At 44.7% G+C, this 14,843-nt stretch overlaps 1 protein-coding gene across 2 annotated transcripts in view; it reads right to left on the reverse strand.

Annotated features, from left to right (window-relative positions):
• Positions 1-7,378, reverse strand: part of NEDD9 (neural precursor cell expressed, developmentally down-regulated 9) — a 38,550-nt gene extending 31,172 nt beyond the window's left edge. Inside the window, exon 1 of one of the 2 annotated variants that reach the window (XM_056484774.1) lies at positions 7,299-7,378. In XM_056484774.1, the coding sequence (XP_056340749.1) occupies positions 7,299-7,310 (12 nt within the window). In that variant the 5' untranslated portion in view covers positions 7,311-7,378. The remainder of the gene's footprint in view (positions 1-7,298) is intronic. The other variant, XM_056484775.1, reaches the window with a different exon arrangement.
• Positions 7,379-14,843: the final 7,465 nt, after the last annotated feature.

Consider the following 14,843-nt stretch of genomic DNA (forward strand, 5'->3'; position numbering starts at 1 on the left):
TCAGGCAAGCAATTAAAAACTTAATGAAAGGAGATCGGATGTTAAATGCTAAAGAATTGAAGAAGCAGAGCAGAAGGGAAAATGAAAAAAAAAAAAAGTACGGAAAGAAAGAATCCCAAAACGTGTGTTTTGAGTTCTCAGTTTTCCATTTTCTGGCATTTGTGAGCAGTCTTCTCCCAGACAAAGTTTCCTTAAAAAAAAAAAACCACAACCAAAAACCCAAACTCTCCTTCCAAAATTAACCCTTCCTTCTGCAGCTCTGGGGAAACAATTCCAACTTGATGGTCAAGAAATCACAGCATATGTAGACATATGACCTCAGTATTGCCACCAACTTACTTGCTTGATGTCTTCAGCATTGAAAAGTATGATTTTTTAATTTTTTATTTTTAAATCTAGAACTTAGATGAACTAGGACATGCTCTTCTTCCCCCAAGTCTCCCAAAAAAGTTTCATTAGAAGGCAAAGCCATCCCACTCTATCAATTTAGTGTCACCACCTAGGATACTAAACAGCATCTACAACTTGGGATGCCCTGAGAGTCCAGCTAACTCAAGAGAAAAAGCTCAGGAACTCCTCTTTCCAGGCTCCTTCCAGCCCTCAGCAGGCTGGTGGGACAGGTACCACGTTGCCTGTGAATCAGAATTCCAGGGGAGCCAAGCCTGGCTGGCAGCTGATGCTTGCCAGGTTCAGAGTCATCTCTGTTCTACAGGGCAGGGGCCAAAAGTCAACAAGCCTCCCAGAACAGCTCGATTTTGGCAAGCTGATGTTTTCTGGGTAAGTGTATCCCCAGGAAGAGGGATGGTGAAGGCGTAGGTAAGTTTTAAGCAGCTCTGGTTACTGTGCTCAATCTCAGGCTGAAACACAACTTCAGCAGTATTCTTGATCGTGTGAGAGATTGGTTTGGGCAGTTCCTGGGCTGCAAACAAAATAAAGCAGTATCAAAAGAGACAAAAAACAAAAGAAGGCCCTTCTACAGCAGTAAAAATTGGTTTATTACCCTAAGCATTTTAACTGGGTGTAAAGTCCACAGGACAAGGGCATTCATGACCCTACCTACTGCTAGCTGTATCTTAAACAGAGTGCACACTTCTAGTTGTCTTGTACTTAACCCTTTGGTTCAGAAACTTCTTTAGAATGAGAATTATTGATTTTTTTAATGGTCTGTATCTTCCTCTCTCTGTCTGCAGCTAAGCAGGTTCTTCTTCACTGAAGAACTGAAATTTACTCCTAGGCTCCTTCAGCATTTTCTAAGATTTATTGTTAGCAAATGATTTATAGTATTGCTATTGCTAAAATTTTCAACCTTGCTGTCAATGAGGCCTGCTTAAGAAAGGGCTTCTGATGTACTGACTGCATTCCTGTAGAGTAAACCAATCCTTATTATTCTTCCTTTTCCAGGCAGGCTGATCCACTCTGACTGTGAAGAAAGTGTTTTCAAAACCAACATAAAAACAGAAAGGTGAGAATTGGCCTCACCCCTACAGAGAAAAGAAAAAATACACAATTTTTGTCATGCTATGCACTTGTGTTTCTAGGAGTGTGAACTATAGCTTTAGCAGCCCTGCTTCATGTCAAACACAAGCTACGTCCAAATCTGCTGTGGAAAAATGAGCTCCTTAAAATTAAGACAGTTTCCACTACTGTAATGTCTAGACCAAAAGGCAAAAGAAAACGAGCATTTGCCAAGAGCAGGCTGTGCTAATCAGGCAGTAATACGCAGAGGCTGCACTCTGAGCTGCTGTAAAGTGACCCAGTTTCACTGATGCTGAGAGCCGCAGCCATTTACAGGCAGAAGTGCCTCCACATGCAGCTGTACTTAGCAGCAGCCTTAATAAACATTGCTCAATACCTGCCATGAATATTATTTTCATAGTACAGTCCCAGATGAGTGTCTGATCAAGCCTACTGAAGGCTTGGCACAAAGCACCTTTCAGGGGCCAGAGTACTGCCCTACCAGGAGGTGTCCACTGCTTTCATGGATGCTCAGAGAGCATCTATCCTGTGAAGAAACCTCCTGAAAAGTGACTTAGGCATTTGTGATTCCACATGTTACTGAAAGTGGGTTCCTACAGAGGCGTGGGGACTTTAATGTCCTGAGAAGTTCAGCTACTTTTCTCCATCAAGTGAAGCCAGAAATGGGAACAGTGAGGATAAGGGTCCTCCACAAGTGTTGCAGCCAAGGCAGAGACTGTGCATACTCCTCTTAAGCACTCATGTTGCTTTAAAAACTGAATCAAACTCTGGACCATGGGAGACAGGTGGGTTCCTAATTGCTGTTGGTATGAATGGGATTTAAGTACTTAAATCTTGTGATAAATTAGTAAAAAAAAAAAAAAAAAAAAATTAATCCAGGCAAAAGTGACTTCACATTGGCCCTTGAGTGACCTAAGTGCATCTATTGTATGCAGAAGGCACTCCCATGCCCCTAACACCTTTGATAACATCAATATGACAAGTAGGAAGCTCTGTGCTCCTGGTTTTCTATTTTTTTTTTGTATGCACTAGATGCACCTGGCCTTGCTGCAATTACTCTGGTACTTACAATGGAGCACAGGCCATACACTGAATTTCTCCTAGACACCACACACAGGAATTCAGTGTTCATTGAGCAGATATCAGTGCAACTTTTAACCCCACTTATCTCTGGGCTTGAGATGGTAAGATTCCAAAGCTGAGTTTGTCTGCAGGACCTGTGCTCCAACACTTTAACAAGTTCACAATAACACTTCATGAGACTTCTCCAACATCTAGCCTATATTCTGCAAAAAGCAGAGTTCTGCAGCCTAAGACAATAACCACTGAAATGTGCTTTCATTTTTCCTTTTGCAGAAGATGTTTCTGTAGTCTTACTATTAGTTTTTCAGCTCTCTGATCTGATAGGTCCCCTTAGATGAGGCATTTTGAAATCTGTAGATTTTTGAAATCTGTTTGAAATCAGTAGAGTTGAGTGAAGATATCTCAAGGCCAAGTAATAGTCTAACATGCAACTTGCAACCTCTACCAGGACCTTAAAAGCAAGAGTAAAATCCCCAGACAAGTATCTAATGCCTCTTGTAGTATCTAGAAGAATCAAACTGAATTTGAACTATCAAAAAAAAAAAAAAAAATAAGGAAGGCTGTTTGTTTGGTAGTTCTGCTTCCCCATCAAATACTAAGAACTACTGGACCGTCACAGATTAGGCTACCAGTTTCTGATTAAACAGATTTACAGATTTACATTACTCAGGAGCAGCTGTTAGCATAAAAAGATAGAAGTTTAGAAATCAGGCATAAAAACGGCATGCTGTTTGCTGTAATGCTTTGTGATGGCTCTTCTTCTTCCTCTGAAATAAGCCCTGTAACATCCTTAAGCCTCAGCAGCTCCATCTGTAAAACAGAATTAAAAGCACTCTGCTATCCGACCAAGAGTTTAGTAGGGCAAGTGGACACAATTGTGAGCTCCTCAACTACCCTGGGGTACTGGAGCACCCACCTGTATTAAATATATAAATATAAATCTGCAGGGGAGGTGTGGGAGGGGAAGGAGGGCACACAGAGGCTACAGCCAGAACCTGAAAGTGACAGTGGCTTTGTGAAGGGGACAGTCCTTCTCACTCCATCTCACTAGTGCTGCTGCTGACTTAGGCTGACCCTGCCAGACCTCAGCCACCTCACCCATACTTGCACAGGTGAGAAAAAATCACAAAAGTCCCATTCTAAACCCATGACAGTAAGAGGGACAGCACAATCTTGGTTTTCCCCTTGTTGGCTTGTTCCTCTCCTACTACATTTTACAAGGTTCTACAGTTCCTATTTACTTCTGAGTTTGATTGCCACCCTGCAATTGCTGAGATACTGAAAAAAAAAAGTGAAACCAAGGGGAACAAGGAATAAATGAAACAGAGAGGATTTGGTTAATAAAGTACAGACAGCTCTTTCCCTTTTACATGGTCCAATACTCAAAGTCTTTCATTGCCAGGGTTACAAGCAGCTTTTCACAAGCACTTCTGGTTGAGAATATTGTATTTCTTCCCAGGGACACTATTTTGTTTGTCTTGGCATGCAGACATTGTAATCAAGTCTATATATTACAGGACTGTGCCTTAGCACAAATGGCAGGCATTTCGAACCCTATTTAGGTTTCTTCCTTGCCCAACAAATTATCTAAAAATAGATAATCAAGACTTCATACTTTACATCTACGTCATTCCTTTTGGCTTAAATGAGGTAAGGAATGCAGGGTTTTTTTCCTCTTCTCTTTCACTAACTGTTAAGTTTTAGTAAACAGACAAGTCCCCTTTTCTTCCTTCCTTCCCCCTCTTATTTTGTCTTGCATGTGAACAGACACCAAGCTCCAAAAGCCTTGTTATGATAATGTCTTCTCCCTTTTGCTTCTGTTGCACTTTTATTGCCTGAGATAAGAGTGTTGGAATTGGAGGCCAGATATTCCCTCTCCCATCCACCTCCTTCCCTCATCATGGTGACCCACTGGTATTTCTGTTGCTGTAGAGTATATTGTAGCTGTAACTGCTCCATCCTTGGCACCACAGCCTGGGTTTGGTTTCAGAAAAGGCTGACCCTGCCTCCTGGATTACAGAATGCTGGGATGGAGTCCTGTGAGAACTTGATGGGGTGAAGTTTTGCTGTACATGGGGATTTACATCAAAAGCAAGGTGTTGTCATCAAAGAACTGAGGTGCTGCCCTCAGGCAACTGCAGCCCTGCAGGAATCAGTTTCTGAAAATTAGACCAGGGGGACTAAGAAATGCTCCACACCAATGCAAGTATTTCTTACACTTAACCTTTGCCATCTTTCCATAGCTCTGTTAAAATAACTTCTGTGTTCCCATGCATTTAAATAGTACATGAATGGGAGAACAGGAGCTGACCTGGGCTTAAATATCTCTTTGCTTTAAATAGTCACATAATCACTGAATTTCACACACTATGCAAAAGATAGACAGTGCTGTAGAGACACATGTAAGGTAAAATTCTGAACTTGCTTAAATCCACAGGGATTCTCTCTTTCAGAGGATTCAGACTTGAGTATTAAGATGGAAGAATGCAATGGACAATCAAAGAAGCTTAGATGAAGGAAGAGAGGGAGGGAACAAATTTTGAAAATGTCTGAATAAAAAATGTGTAGATTGAGTAGCAGAAAGGATTTCTAGACCAGAAATGATCTTGGGTTTAGTCACACTGAAAGCAAAATCATGAGTGATGGAGAGACATATTCAGGGTCTCACCCATGAATCAGTTCCTGTTCTGTCCTACTGCTAAAACTCTGAATTAAACTATAATAAGCATTTCAATTATTTCTTTAAATGAAGCCTTATGGGCTACCATAATGAAAGTAAGGAATGACAGGCCCAAGAACACCAGGAACAGTTAAACAGGGCCAAATCTGCACCTGGATGCTAAACCTCCTCTGAAGTGATGGTATAGCCACAGGCAGGCCATGAGCATTCTCTGTTCCTTTATTTCATGTACACATTAAAAAAAATGTTTTCCTATGGGAAGATAAAAGAAAGAGAGAAAATACAGGAAGAACAAAGATTGAATGTGCAGGTATTTTCTTTGTGTATTACTCTAGGGATAAGAAATAGATCTGAGAATGCTTGTCCCAGTTAAACAGTGTAATTTACTTCACATTTCCCAGGGAAAGTAAACATCGTAATCCAGCAAGAAGGTTTTTGAGGCCAAACCTCTCAAACTTCCCTTTTTATTTATTTATTTTTAATGGCTTATTCTTTCTCTGTCTAGCCTTCTCTGTCTAGAATTACGTAATCACAAACCAAACCCAAAATACTCATTCCCACAAGATGGGGCAAAGGAAACAGAGCAGGGGAGACTTCCCTCCTCTGAGCCACCTTATCTGTCCCTATTTTTGCAGTGCCACTGGGCTACATACAAGAAATCAGGAACCTGTATAATCGCGCAGGACCATTATTTTGCTACTGGGATACAAGTGCTGCTTGGCCCTGGACAGTCTGGAAGCAGTTTGTGAGCTTTGGACTAGCAGTGACACTGCCCTTCTAGCCCTTGAGTGCCTGATGCTTTCTGCTCACAGTAACAGCTTCCCTAGGCAGGTATAAAGTCTACCTGGACTGATTAGAGGTGTAGTTAGAAGGGAAGAGATGAATTTTATCTCAGACTTCAGATTAGTAAGTCGTTTGAGACAAGATTTAAAAAAAAAAAAAAAAAAAGCCATGAGATCCACATCAAAATTGTCAAAGCCATGGATTACCTTTGCCAACCCACACCTAACACAATTTCTTTTTCCCTTGTCTTTCCATGAGATGGAGAAACTGGCAGTTGCTTTGGAAACTTAACTCTGACCTTTCCCGAAGTTTGGCTTGAGAGACCCTGAAAGCTTGGTCTGAGCTCAGAGATGTAGAGAAGAGCATGAAAATCCGTGCACATTTACCTGGCTACCACTCGTGCTTCTCACACACACTGCCACAGCATCAGCTCTTTCACACCGTGCTGCCTAGGTTTAGCACGGAGACGGACTCCCAAAGCAACAAAGTCTCCAAGTAAGTATATAGCGTGTGACATTTCCAAAATCACCTTTTTATTGACGCTGGAGTTATTTTTGGCAGGGGAAGGAAAGTTTTTCCTTCCCTCCTCCTTTTTTTCCAATCACACAAGATTACGGTATGTCTGTACAGTAATCTAATGCCCCGTGGGCAATTCTGTACCTTGCCCAGACGTTTTTGAGTAATATTAGGATTAAAGGCTCCGCATTTGTGCCTTTTGAAAAAAAAAAAAAAAAAAACCAACCAAAAAAAACCCCCAACCAACCACACCCCCTCTGGTAAAGGGTCGCTAAAAGCGATTATTTAATAAAAGGGGATGATAGGTATTAATATGAGGGCTAGGCTACCCATTTTTAAACAATGTTAGGGTTGCTTTTCCCCCTCGCTTGTGATCCACCAAACAGACCGCACCGTGATACAGAAACATCCACAAGCGGCTGGAAAGGGGGCGAACGCGCTCCCGGCGAGGACCGGGGGTACCTGTCCCAAACGCGTACCTTTCCCGCCATCCCGGGCTCACCCCGTTATCCAGGGAAAAGCGAGGGGAGCTGCTCAGCACCGACACAGCGCCGGGGGTCCCCGCAGCCCTTCCGCCCTTCGCCGCCCCTCGCTCCCCACTCCCCGCGGACACCCTGCCCGGGCTCTGCGGGCAGGGAGAGCTGGCCCGCGGCGGCACACGGCTGGCCCGAGGAGGTGCGAGGGGAGCCCCGAGCCCGCACAGCCGTGCTGGCGGTCCCGGTTCGGCCCGGTCCCGATCCCGGTCCCGCACAGCGCTCACCTTGTACTTCATGGCTGCGGCTCCGCGCCCCGCCGCATCCCCGCGCGCTCTGCGCGCCCCGCCGCGCGCCGCCGCGCCACCCTCGCGCTCATTTGCATAGAGCCGCCCTCATTTGCATAGCCCCGCCTCCGTGTGCACAGTGCTCGGGCACGAGCCGGCCCCGCCCCCGCCCCGCCCCTACCCTGGGGGAGGCGGCGCGGCCGCGGATTCGAGTCCGGGTGCGGACGCGCCGCATCCAGCCGCTGCCTTCCTTCCATAGCCAGGGACAGAGAGCCCCGCACAGAGCCAGGGATGGTGGTCCTGATCCCCGAGACCCCGCCCGGGGCTTTTCAAAGGTGCTCGTCTCGACTTTTCCCCGGCGGAAAAGGGGCCTAGGGACGCAGGTCGACAGCGGCTGAATGAGAGCCAGCGAGCCCAGTGGCACCTGGCCTGGATCAGCAATAGTGTGGCCAGCAGGAGCAGGGCAGTTATCCCTTGTGAGCCACACCTCAAGTCCTGTGTCCACTTCTGGGCCTCTCACTGAAAGACCCTGAGGTGCTGGAGCAGGTCCAGAGCAGGGCAATGGAGCTGGGGATGGGTCTGGAGCACAAGTCCAGTGCAGAGAGACTGAGGGAACTTGGGGGTGTTTAGCCTGGAGAGAAGGGCTGATGGGGGACCTTATCCTCTCTACAGCCACCTGAAAGGAGTGTAGCCAGGTGGGGGTTGTCTCTTCTCTCAGGCAGACAGCAACATTGCTTCAAGATGTCCAGGTCGGACATAAGGAAAAATTTCTTCATGCAAAGGGTGGGTAACCCATTGGAATTGGCTGCCCAGGGAGGTGGTGGAGTCACCAACCCTGCCAGTGCTCAAGAAACAGCTGGATGTGGCACTTAGTGCCATGGTCTAGTTGACATGATGATGTTTGGTCAAGGGTTGGACTCGGTGATCTCAGAGACCTTTTCCAACCTAATTGATTCTGTGATTCTGTAAACCTTTTCCACCCATCCCTCCCATAGGCATTTTCTCACATGCAGCTCTTGGAGAGGCTGACCACTGCTTTGTTCCTGTCTTTGCAATTATTTTTGTTCTCATTTGTCCTCAGAGGATGATCTTTTTTAGCTACTACTGCTCAAAGCGATCTGCCAAGTGTCTGCTTTGCCTGGCTGCTATTTTAACACTGATTAGACACCAGAGGCCAAGAATGCTTTAATGGCCTGGAGATGTCCATTATGAAGAGTGACCATGGTAAATAAGGATTATTTGGAAGAGAGTAATAATTAACTCTGGTATCTTGGGAGCAAGAAAGAGCGGGGAAAATAGATGTGTGGTGATCCTCCATGCTTTTCAAGTGAGATCTCTTAATCAGGCATGATTAATATGGAGCACATAATAGGAATCTTTGTGTATGGGACATACTCCAGCTTGCTTAGAGGAACAGGAAATAAATTCTCTCCTCTTTGCCCGAGCTGGATCTTACCCAACATTTTTAGGTCACAGATGGACTCAAGGCTATTTCTAGTGGCCTAAAGAAAAATAGCAAAGAATAATCTTGTACTACCAGATTACAAACACAACTACATTCCATAGTACAATGTTATCCTTAAATTCTCATGTGACTAATCCTCTAGAGAGGGATCCTATTGCTAAAATGGCTTCTTGACTGATAAAGAATGTAATACTTTTATCTGCAATCTCCTCTATTCTCCAATTCCAGCATAAAATATGTGGCTGTACTCTACAAATTTACTAAATGAATGCAAAAATGCTTTTTTTTTCTCTATGCTTTTTTCTTGATTGCACATGCCCTAATAGCTCATGGATGTGTGTCAGTACAAAATAAGCCTTGGAAATTAGTGGGAAGAGTGAGCTCCTGCTTTCTGCAGTGCAGAAGAGCCACTGTGGCTGGGCTGTAGCTTTGCTGCTCCAAACCCTTGTAGGGGTTTTTCTCTGGGCCTTTCTTTCCATTTTTGTTGTTGCTGTTGATTCTTCTGATTTCCCAAGAGGAAATGTGATGATACAGATGATACTTTATACATGCTGGGTTTAGGGCAGTGTAGTTTTAAGTGCAGCATCAAAATAAATTTAGGCAGTTTCAAGAGAATAAAACTCACTTGTATGCTGTGTCCTTTGACACTTTAATTAAAGGAATTCTTCCAGTGATTATGTATAACCAGCTTACTCTTAGGAGAGTGCAAATCTCTTTGGAGCATTTCTTAATTAAAGAGTTAAGAATAAAAGAAACACTGGTTTTCTTTTTGCATGTTTTTGCTCTTCATACTCCAAGTAGAAAATTACTTTTAAGTACAGAGGATGCAATGGCTATGGTGTTAGCATGGTATTGGACTGGTATCCAGATCCCACTTCCTTGAATAAGCTCTGTATAATCTCTTCCCTTGACACCATTGCCATGAAGATAAATGCATTAAGGATTGTAAAACCACATCAGCAAGAACCAAATAAGTATTGGAGACAAAAATAAGAAAAGTAACATCATATTTCTGACTTCACCTATATTTAAACTCAGAGAGAGCATCTGGTTTCCAGTCATCCCACCAATAGTGGTACTTTTCTTGTAACTGGTGTTTTTTCAGAATGCTTTACAATCACATTATGAAACCTAAGCACATTTGAGAAGCTGTGCCTTCTGCTATTATTTTAGCTTGCATTGCTTTTAACGTGTGCAAAAAGTCCCTGACTGATTTTAATACGAGGTAACAGATGTGTTAATGTGAAATTCTAGTTGGAGTGTTCCTGTGTGTGTATTGTTTTGCCTTTATCGCTCCCCATAATTCTTATTAAATACTTTTACTTAGATGCCACTGGAATGATACTTCGGGCACAAACCCACAAAGTGTGTCAGCGTTGGTAGCTGTGCTTTACGAATCAGAAGGAGCTGGTATTTTACAGGGGGAAAAAAGAGATTGCCATCGCGTTGAATCATCCTCTCCCACCTACTCCCTTTACCCCGAGGGGGTTTTTAATTTCCCCAGGGCTAAGCACTCCCACTCCGAGGCACGCTTGCAGCGGAGCTCCACGGTCTATCACGGCGTCAGGAACTGGATACACCTGGAAAGAGAGGTTTGCAAAGGCGAACCCGGTGCCGTGTGAGGATGGGGATTGCGGCAGGCACTCTGTGCTCCTGCTGACCTCGGCGGCCGCCCTGCCTCTGCTGTGCAATATTGCATTTCAGGCACAGCCTGGGCCAGTTTGGAGTCGGTTGCCTTGGATAATCAGCTCGATTATACAATGCGGCTTGCTGATGAGGAAGCTGGGACCAGACATTACTGATGTCTGTGTTTCAGGGGCAGCTTGAGCTGTATTGCCAGGATTTATAACTACAAGGTCCTATTGAGGTTCTCAGGAGGGTAATTCATGTAATGTGCCTTTTTTGCTTCGCAGCACAGCAATGGCTTGATTCACTGCCTCATATTTATTCCACTGCAACTCTAGCAGAGTAGCAAATGGGTTCTGTGGCTTCGTCTTGTGCCTCTGTCAGTGGCTTTTGTTTGTTTCTTTGCTTTTGCTGAGGGCAATTAATATTACTCTCTGCTCATTTGGGCATCCTACTGCTTGTCTCCTGCTCTCAGAGCCCGTCCTGCTGAGCTTATTGCTTGCTTTATTCCTGATCATGTCTCTGCTCTGTGTCTTCCCGTTGCCCCCCTGGTTGCCAGCTGAGGTTTGGAGGTGGCAGCAGGTGAGGTGATAGGGCAATCACAGGAACTGCTTGTCTGCTTGACTGCTGTGTGCTGGCCCAGCACGGCATACAGCAGGGAACAGAGCTGCCAGGAAGGGAATACCCGCTGAAGCACATCAGCCAGCTCTCACCTGTCACAATTGATAGGGGAACACGAGACATATCTCCTGCTCTGAAAGGTTACTCAAACAAAAATCCCCTTGTTCCTGCTCCCCATTGACACAATCTGAGAAAAGAGAGACACAGCAGAGTGTCTCCCTCACAGTTGAGAGAGTCTTTTCAGGAAGGGTCTGTGAGCTCTCTGTTTGGGAAACATTGAGCTGCCTTTTATATTTTTCCCCCCTCTTCACAAAGGCCTAACTATCTCTTGGATAATGTTGAGCGGCATCTGCATTTCTTCTTGCTGTGATACTTGGCCAGGGGATTTGGATTAGAATTAATTTAGTTATAGTGCCAGTGCACTTTCTGAGCATAGGGGTCATAATTAGCTACATGTCCTGTCACCTATATAAAGCTACCCAGGCTGGTTCAGCGGATATGCAGTGGATGGAATTTCTTCAGTGCAGAATGGTTTTGTACACACACTCAGAGTGGTGGAATTTGCTTGCTTGGACAAATCTGCTGAAAAAGATGAAACGCTGCTGTTTCCTGAGAAGAACTTGAACAAAAGCTCACCACTGACATGGGCAGGATTCTGTGTCTGTCTGCAGAGAAAGGCTCCCTCTCCCACCTCACTAGGAGATAATAAGAAAAAGATTTCATTCTCACCCAAAGAAGGGAATATTTTGCATTTCAGCAAGCCAAAACAAAGTCTGCTCTGTTTTTCTTTGATCAGTGATGGAAATCTTTTAAAGCAAGCATTCTATTCCATTTAACAGTATGAGAAATCTGTCCTGGCAGACAGAGGAATGGGTAGCAGTCATTGTAGTGGTGAGATTTAAATGCAAGGGTCAAATTGTGAAAATAAAAATTGTGACATAGAATTATCTTCCTAAATCTGCCTGTCCTTTGCCATTTTACCTAAGGTGCCTTTTAACCACAGGGTTAGTTCACTTGCCTTGCTTTAGAATTCTACATTTACTTTAATATACACTAACTAATCTTACAGGCATCCCACCTCCTTTCACAATAAGGCACAAAAGCTGTTTGCATTCTTGAGAAGGGCATTTTATGCAGTGTTTCATCAGGAATTGCTCATTTAACTTTGTAAGTCAAACATCAAGGCCCTGTTTAGTGACCCTCCTTCAGATAAGCGGAATAAATGCAGCTCCTTCTGTCCTCTCTGTTTTGCTTCAAATGCCAGCCAGAAAGAAACATACTGGTGTCCTCCCACCCAAAAGGTTTTGAAACTGAATCCAGCCTTTGTTAGCTTGAGAAATCATGGAAGGCAGTTGGAATTTAGATATTCTGGCACTGGCTGTCACTAAGCCACCAGCCTGACCCAGTGAATAAAACCTGGAAAGTTTGTTCAGTTAACAAAAAAAAAAAAAAGAGGGTGGGGGGGTGGTGATGGTATAAATACCACTACAATTTTCACTTGTTATGAGAAACAAGAGTCACCTTCTCAGGGGAGAATGGACATGGGAAAGGGAAGCAGTGGAATGAGTATTAAAACAGCATGAGGGACACATCTTACTCTGGAGAAAAGAAAAAATAATGTAAAATTGAAAATAAGTAAATTTATCTCTGTTCCAGCACTGGAAATCAGTGCCAGAGAAATGATTGTCATCAATGGCAACTTGAACACAAGTCAGCAGTGCCCTGGCAGCCAGGAGGGTCAACCCTGTCCTGGGAGGATCAGGCACAGCATCACAGCTGGGCAAGGGAGGGGATTGTCCTGCTCTGCTCTGAGCTGGGGCAGCCTCACCTCCAGTGCTGGGGGCAGCTCTGGGTGCTGCAATATGAAAAAGATATTAAGCTACTAAAGGGCATCCAGAGGAGGGCCAAGAGGATGGTGAAGAGCCTTGAGGCAAAACTGTATGAGGAGCAGCTGAGGTCACCTGGTCTGTTCAGCCTGGAGAAGAGGAGACTGAGGGGAGACCTCACTGCAGTTACAGCTTCATTGTGAGAAGAGGAGGGGCAGGCACTGATCTGTCTGTGCTGGCCAGTGACAGGGCACGAGGGAATGGTGTGAAACTGTGTCAGGGAAGGCTTAGGTTGCATATTAGAAAAAGGTTTTTCACCCAGAGGGTGTTTGGGCACTGGAAGAGGCTCCCCAGTGCAGTGGTCACAGCACCAACCTGACAGAGTTCTAGGTGTGTTTGGGCACTGCTCTTGGGCACATGGTGTGGTCCTTGGGGTGTGCTGTACAGGGCCAGGAGTTGGACTCAGTGATCCAAATCAGCTTATCCTGTGATCCTGTGAAAAGCTTTTCCATGTCCATGCATCAGCTCCCATGGAGATGGCTGGTGTGGAGCACTCGAGTCAGGGGACGTCGTGTTCTCAGCAGCGTTGGGAGGAATTTGGGGAGGACAGCACCAACTGCAGCTGAGCTGTCATGCACCCTGTGCAGGGCTGAGGCAAAGCAGGAGCTCTGGGAGCCTTGGTACACGCACTGGTGCAGACTTGGTGCACCATTGGTGAGAGGAGAGGTGGCAGAAGCCCCTGGCTCCAAGGTGGGTACAGGGCAGGTTGGGTTTCCAGTGCCTGCTTGCCCAGGAGCTCGTGTTGTTGGGAGGAGAGGAAGAATGTGAGGTATGCAGGGAAGACTGGAGAGGGAAAAGAATGTCAGCACGGAGCACACACTAGCCTATTCCTTCCAGAGATACTGTCAAAGGGTTATTCATTTCCCAAACAAACAAACCAGTCTAGCAGTTGTGCTCACAGACTATACTCCCTTATTCTCCCCTCCAGCACAGAATATTTTTAATACATGGGTTAAAAAATACCAGCTTGCTTCCAGGCATGTGGCGTGCATGCCATTCAACCTACTGATGCCAAAAGAGTTTTTCTTGTTTTTCCTGAGAAAAACTGAGCACTAGCACAACTATGGAGACCGCAAAGGACTTCTGTTCTCTCTGGTTCACAATTGTGCAGATGAAATATGATAAATGTAATATAGGGGAGGTTGCTCAAGAGGAAATGCATGTTTAGATATCACAGCTTGTTTAAGATGAAAGGAATCCAGGATTGGGACTGGAATTGCCTCAGATAAGAAACTTGGGCACAAAGCTTAGGCATGTTAACCTTTTAATGCAGTTGTAAGAAGTCATAGTGCTGGCATCCAAAGGCTCAAATCTTTACCTGAACTTCCTACTTGAGCTTTCCCTACAGCATCTCTCATCCCTAGAAGCTTTCTCTTGAACATGGTAACACACAGCTCTGCTCTTTCCAGTCTGGGATGCCCTGCTCCTATCTACTTTTCCTGCCTACCTCTACTACCCCTCCTCCTGCCTCCCCAGTCCTGCAGTTGGTAGGGTGGAGAGGCCCAATTCCATGCACATATGCTAGCACTTTGCTCTGAACTTGTGTGGAAGAAGCTTGCACAGACACATGAAGGTACAAAAATGGTGTATAAAGAGGGATGTGTGTTGAACACCTCACACATATATTATATAGACTTAAAATACTGCATAAAAACCCTTGAAATCCCATTAATCCTCTGTACAGAGCATTTGTGTGTCTTAACCCCATTTTGGGAGTCAGGACCAAAGCCAATCTTGTCAAAATACTCTCTTCTTCCTCTGATTTGCAAAATGCATACTACTTTAACTTGGCAAAACATCAAAAATGACCCAAAAATACAATCTCTGCTGACCATAACTTGTCCATCAGTTTTACACATCATTCAAGGAATTGTCCTATGACTGGACTAGCCAGCTGTGTCTATTTTGCTTGCAAAGCTTGTTGTATTTGTTCTCTCTGTCTTTAAG

The sequence above is a fragment of the Oenanthe melanoleuca genome, chromosome 2 (assembly GCF_029582105.1).
Source record: "Oenanthe melanoleuca isolate GR-GAL-2019-014 chromosome 2, OMel1.0, whole genome shotgun sequence".
In the NCBI taxonomy this organism is placed as follows: Eukaryota; Metazoa; Chordata; class Aves; order Passeriformes; family Muscicapidae; genus Oenanthe; species Oenanthe melanoleuca.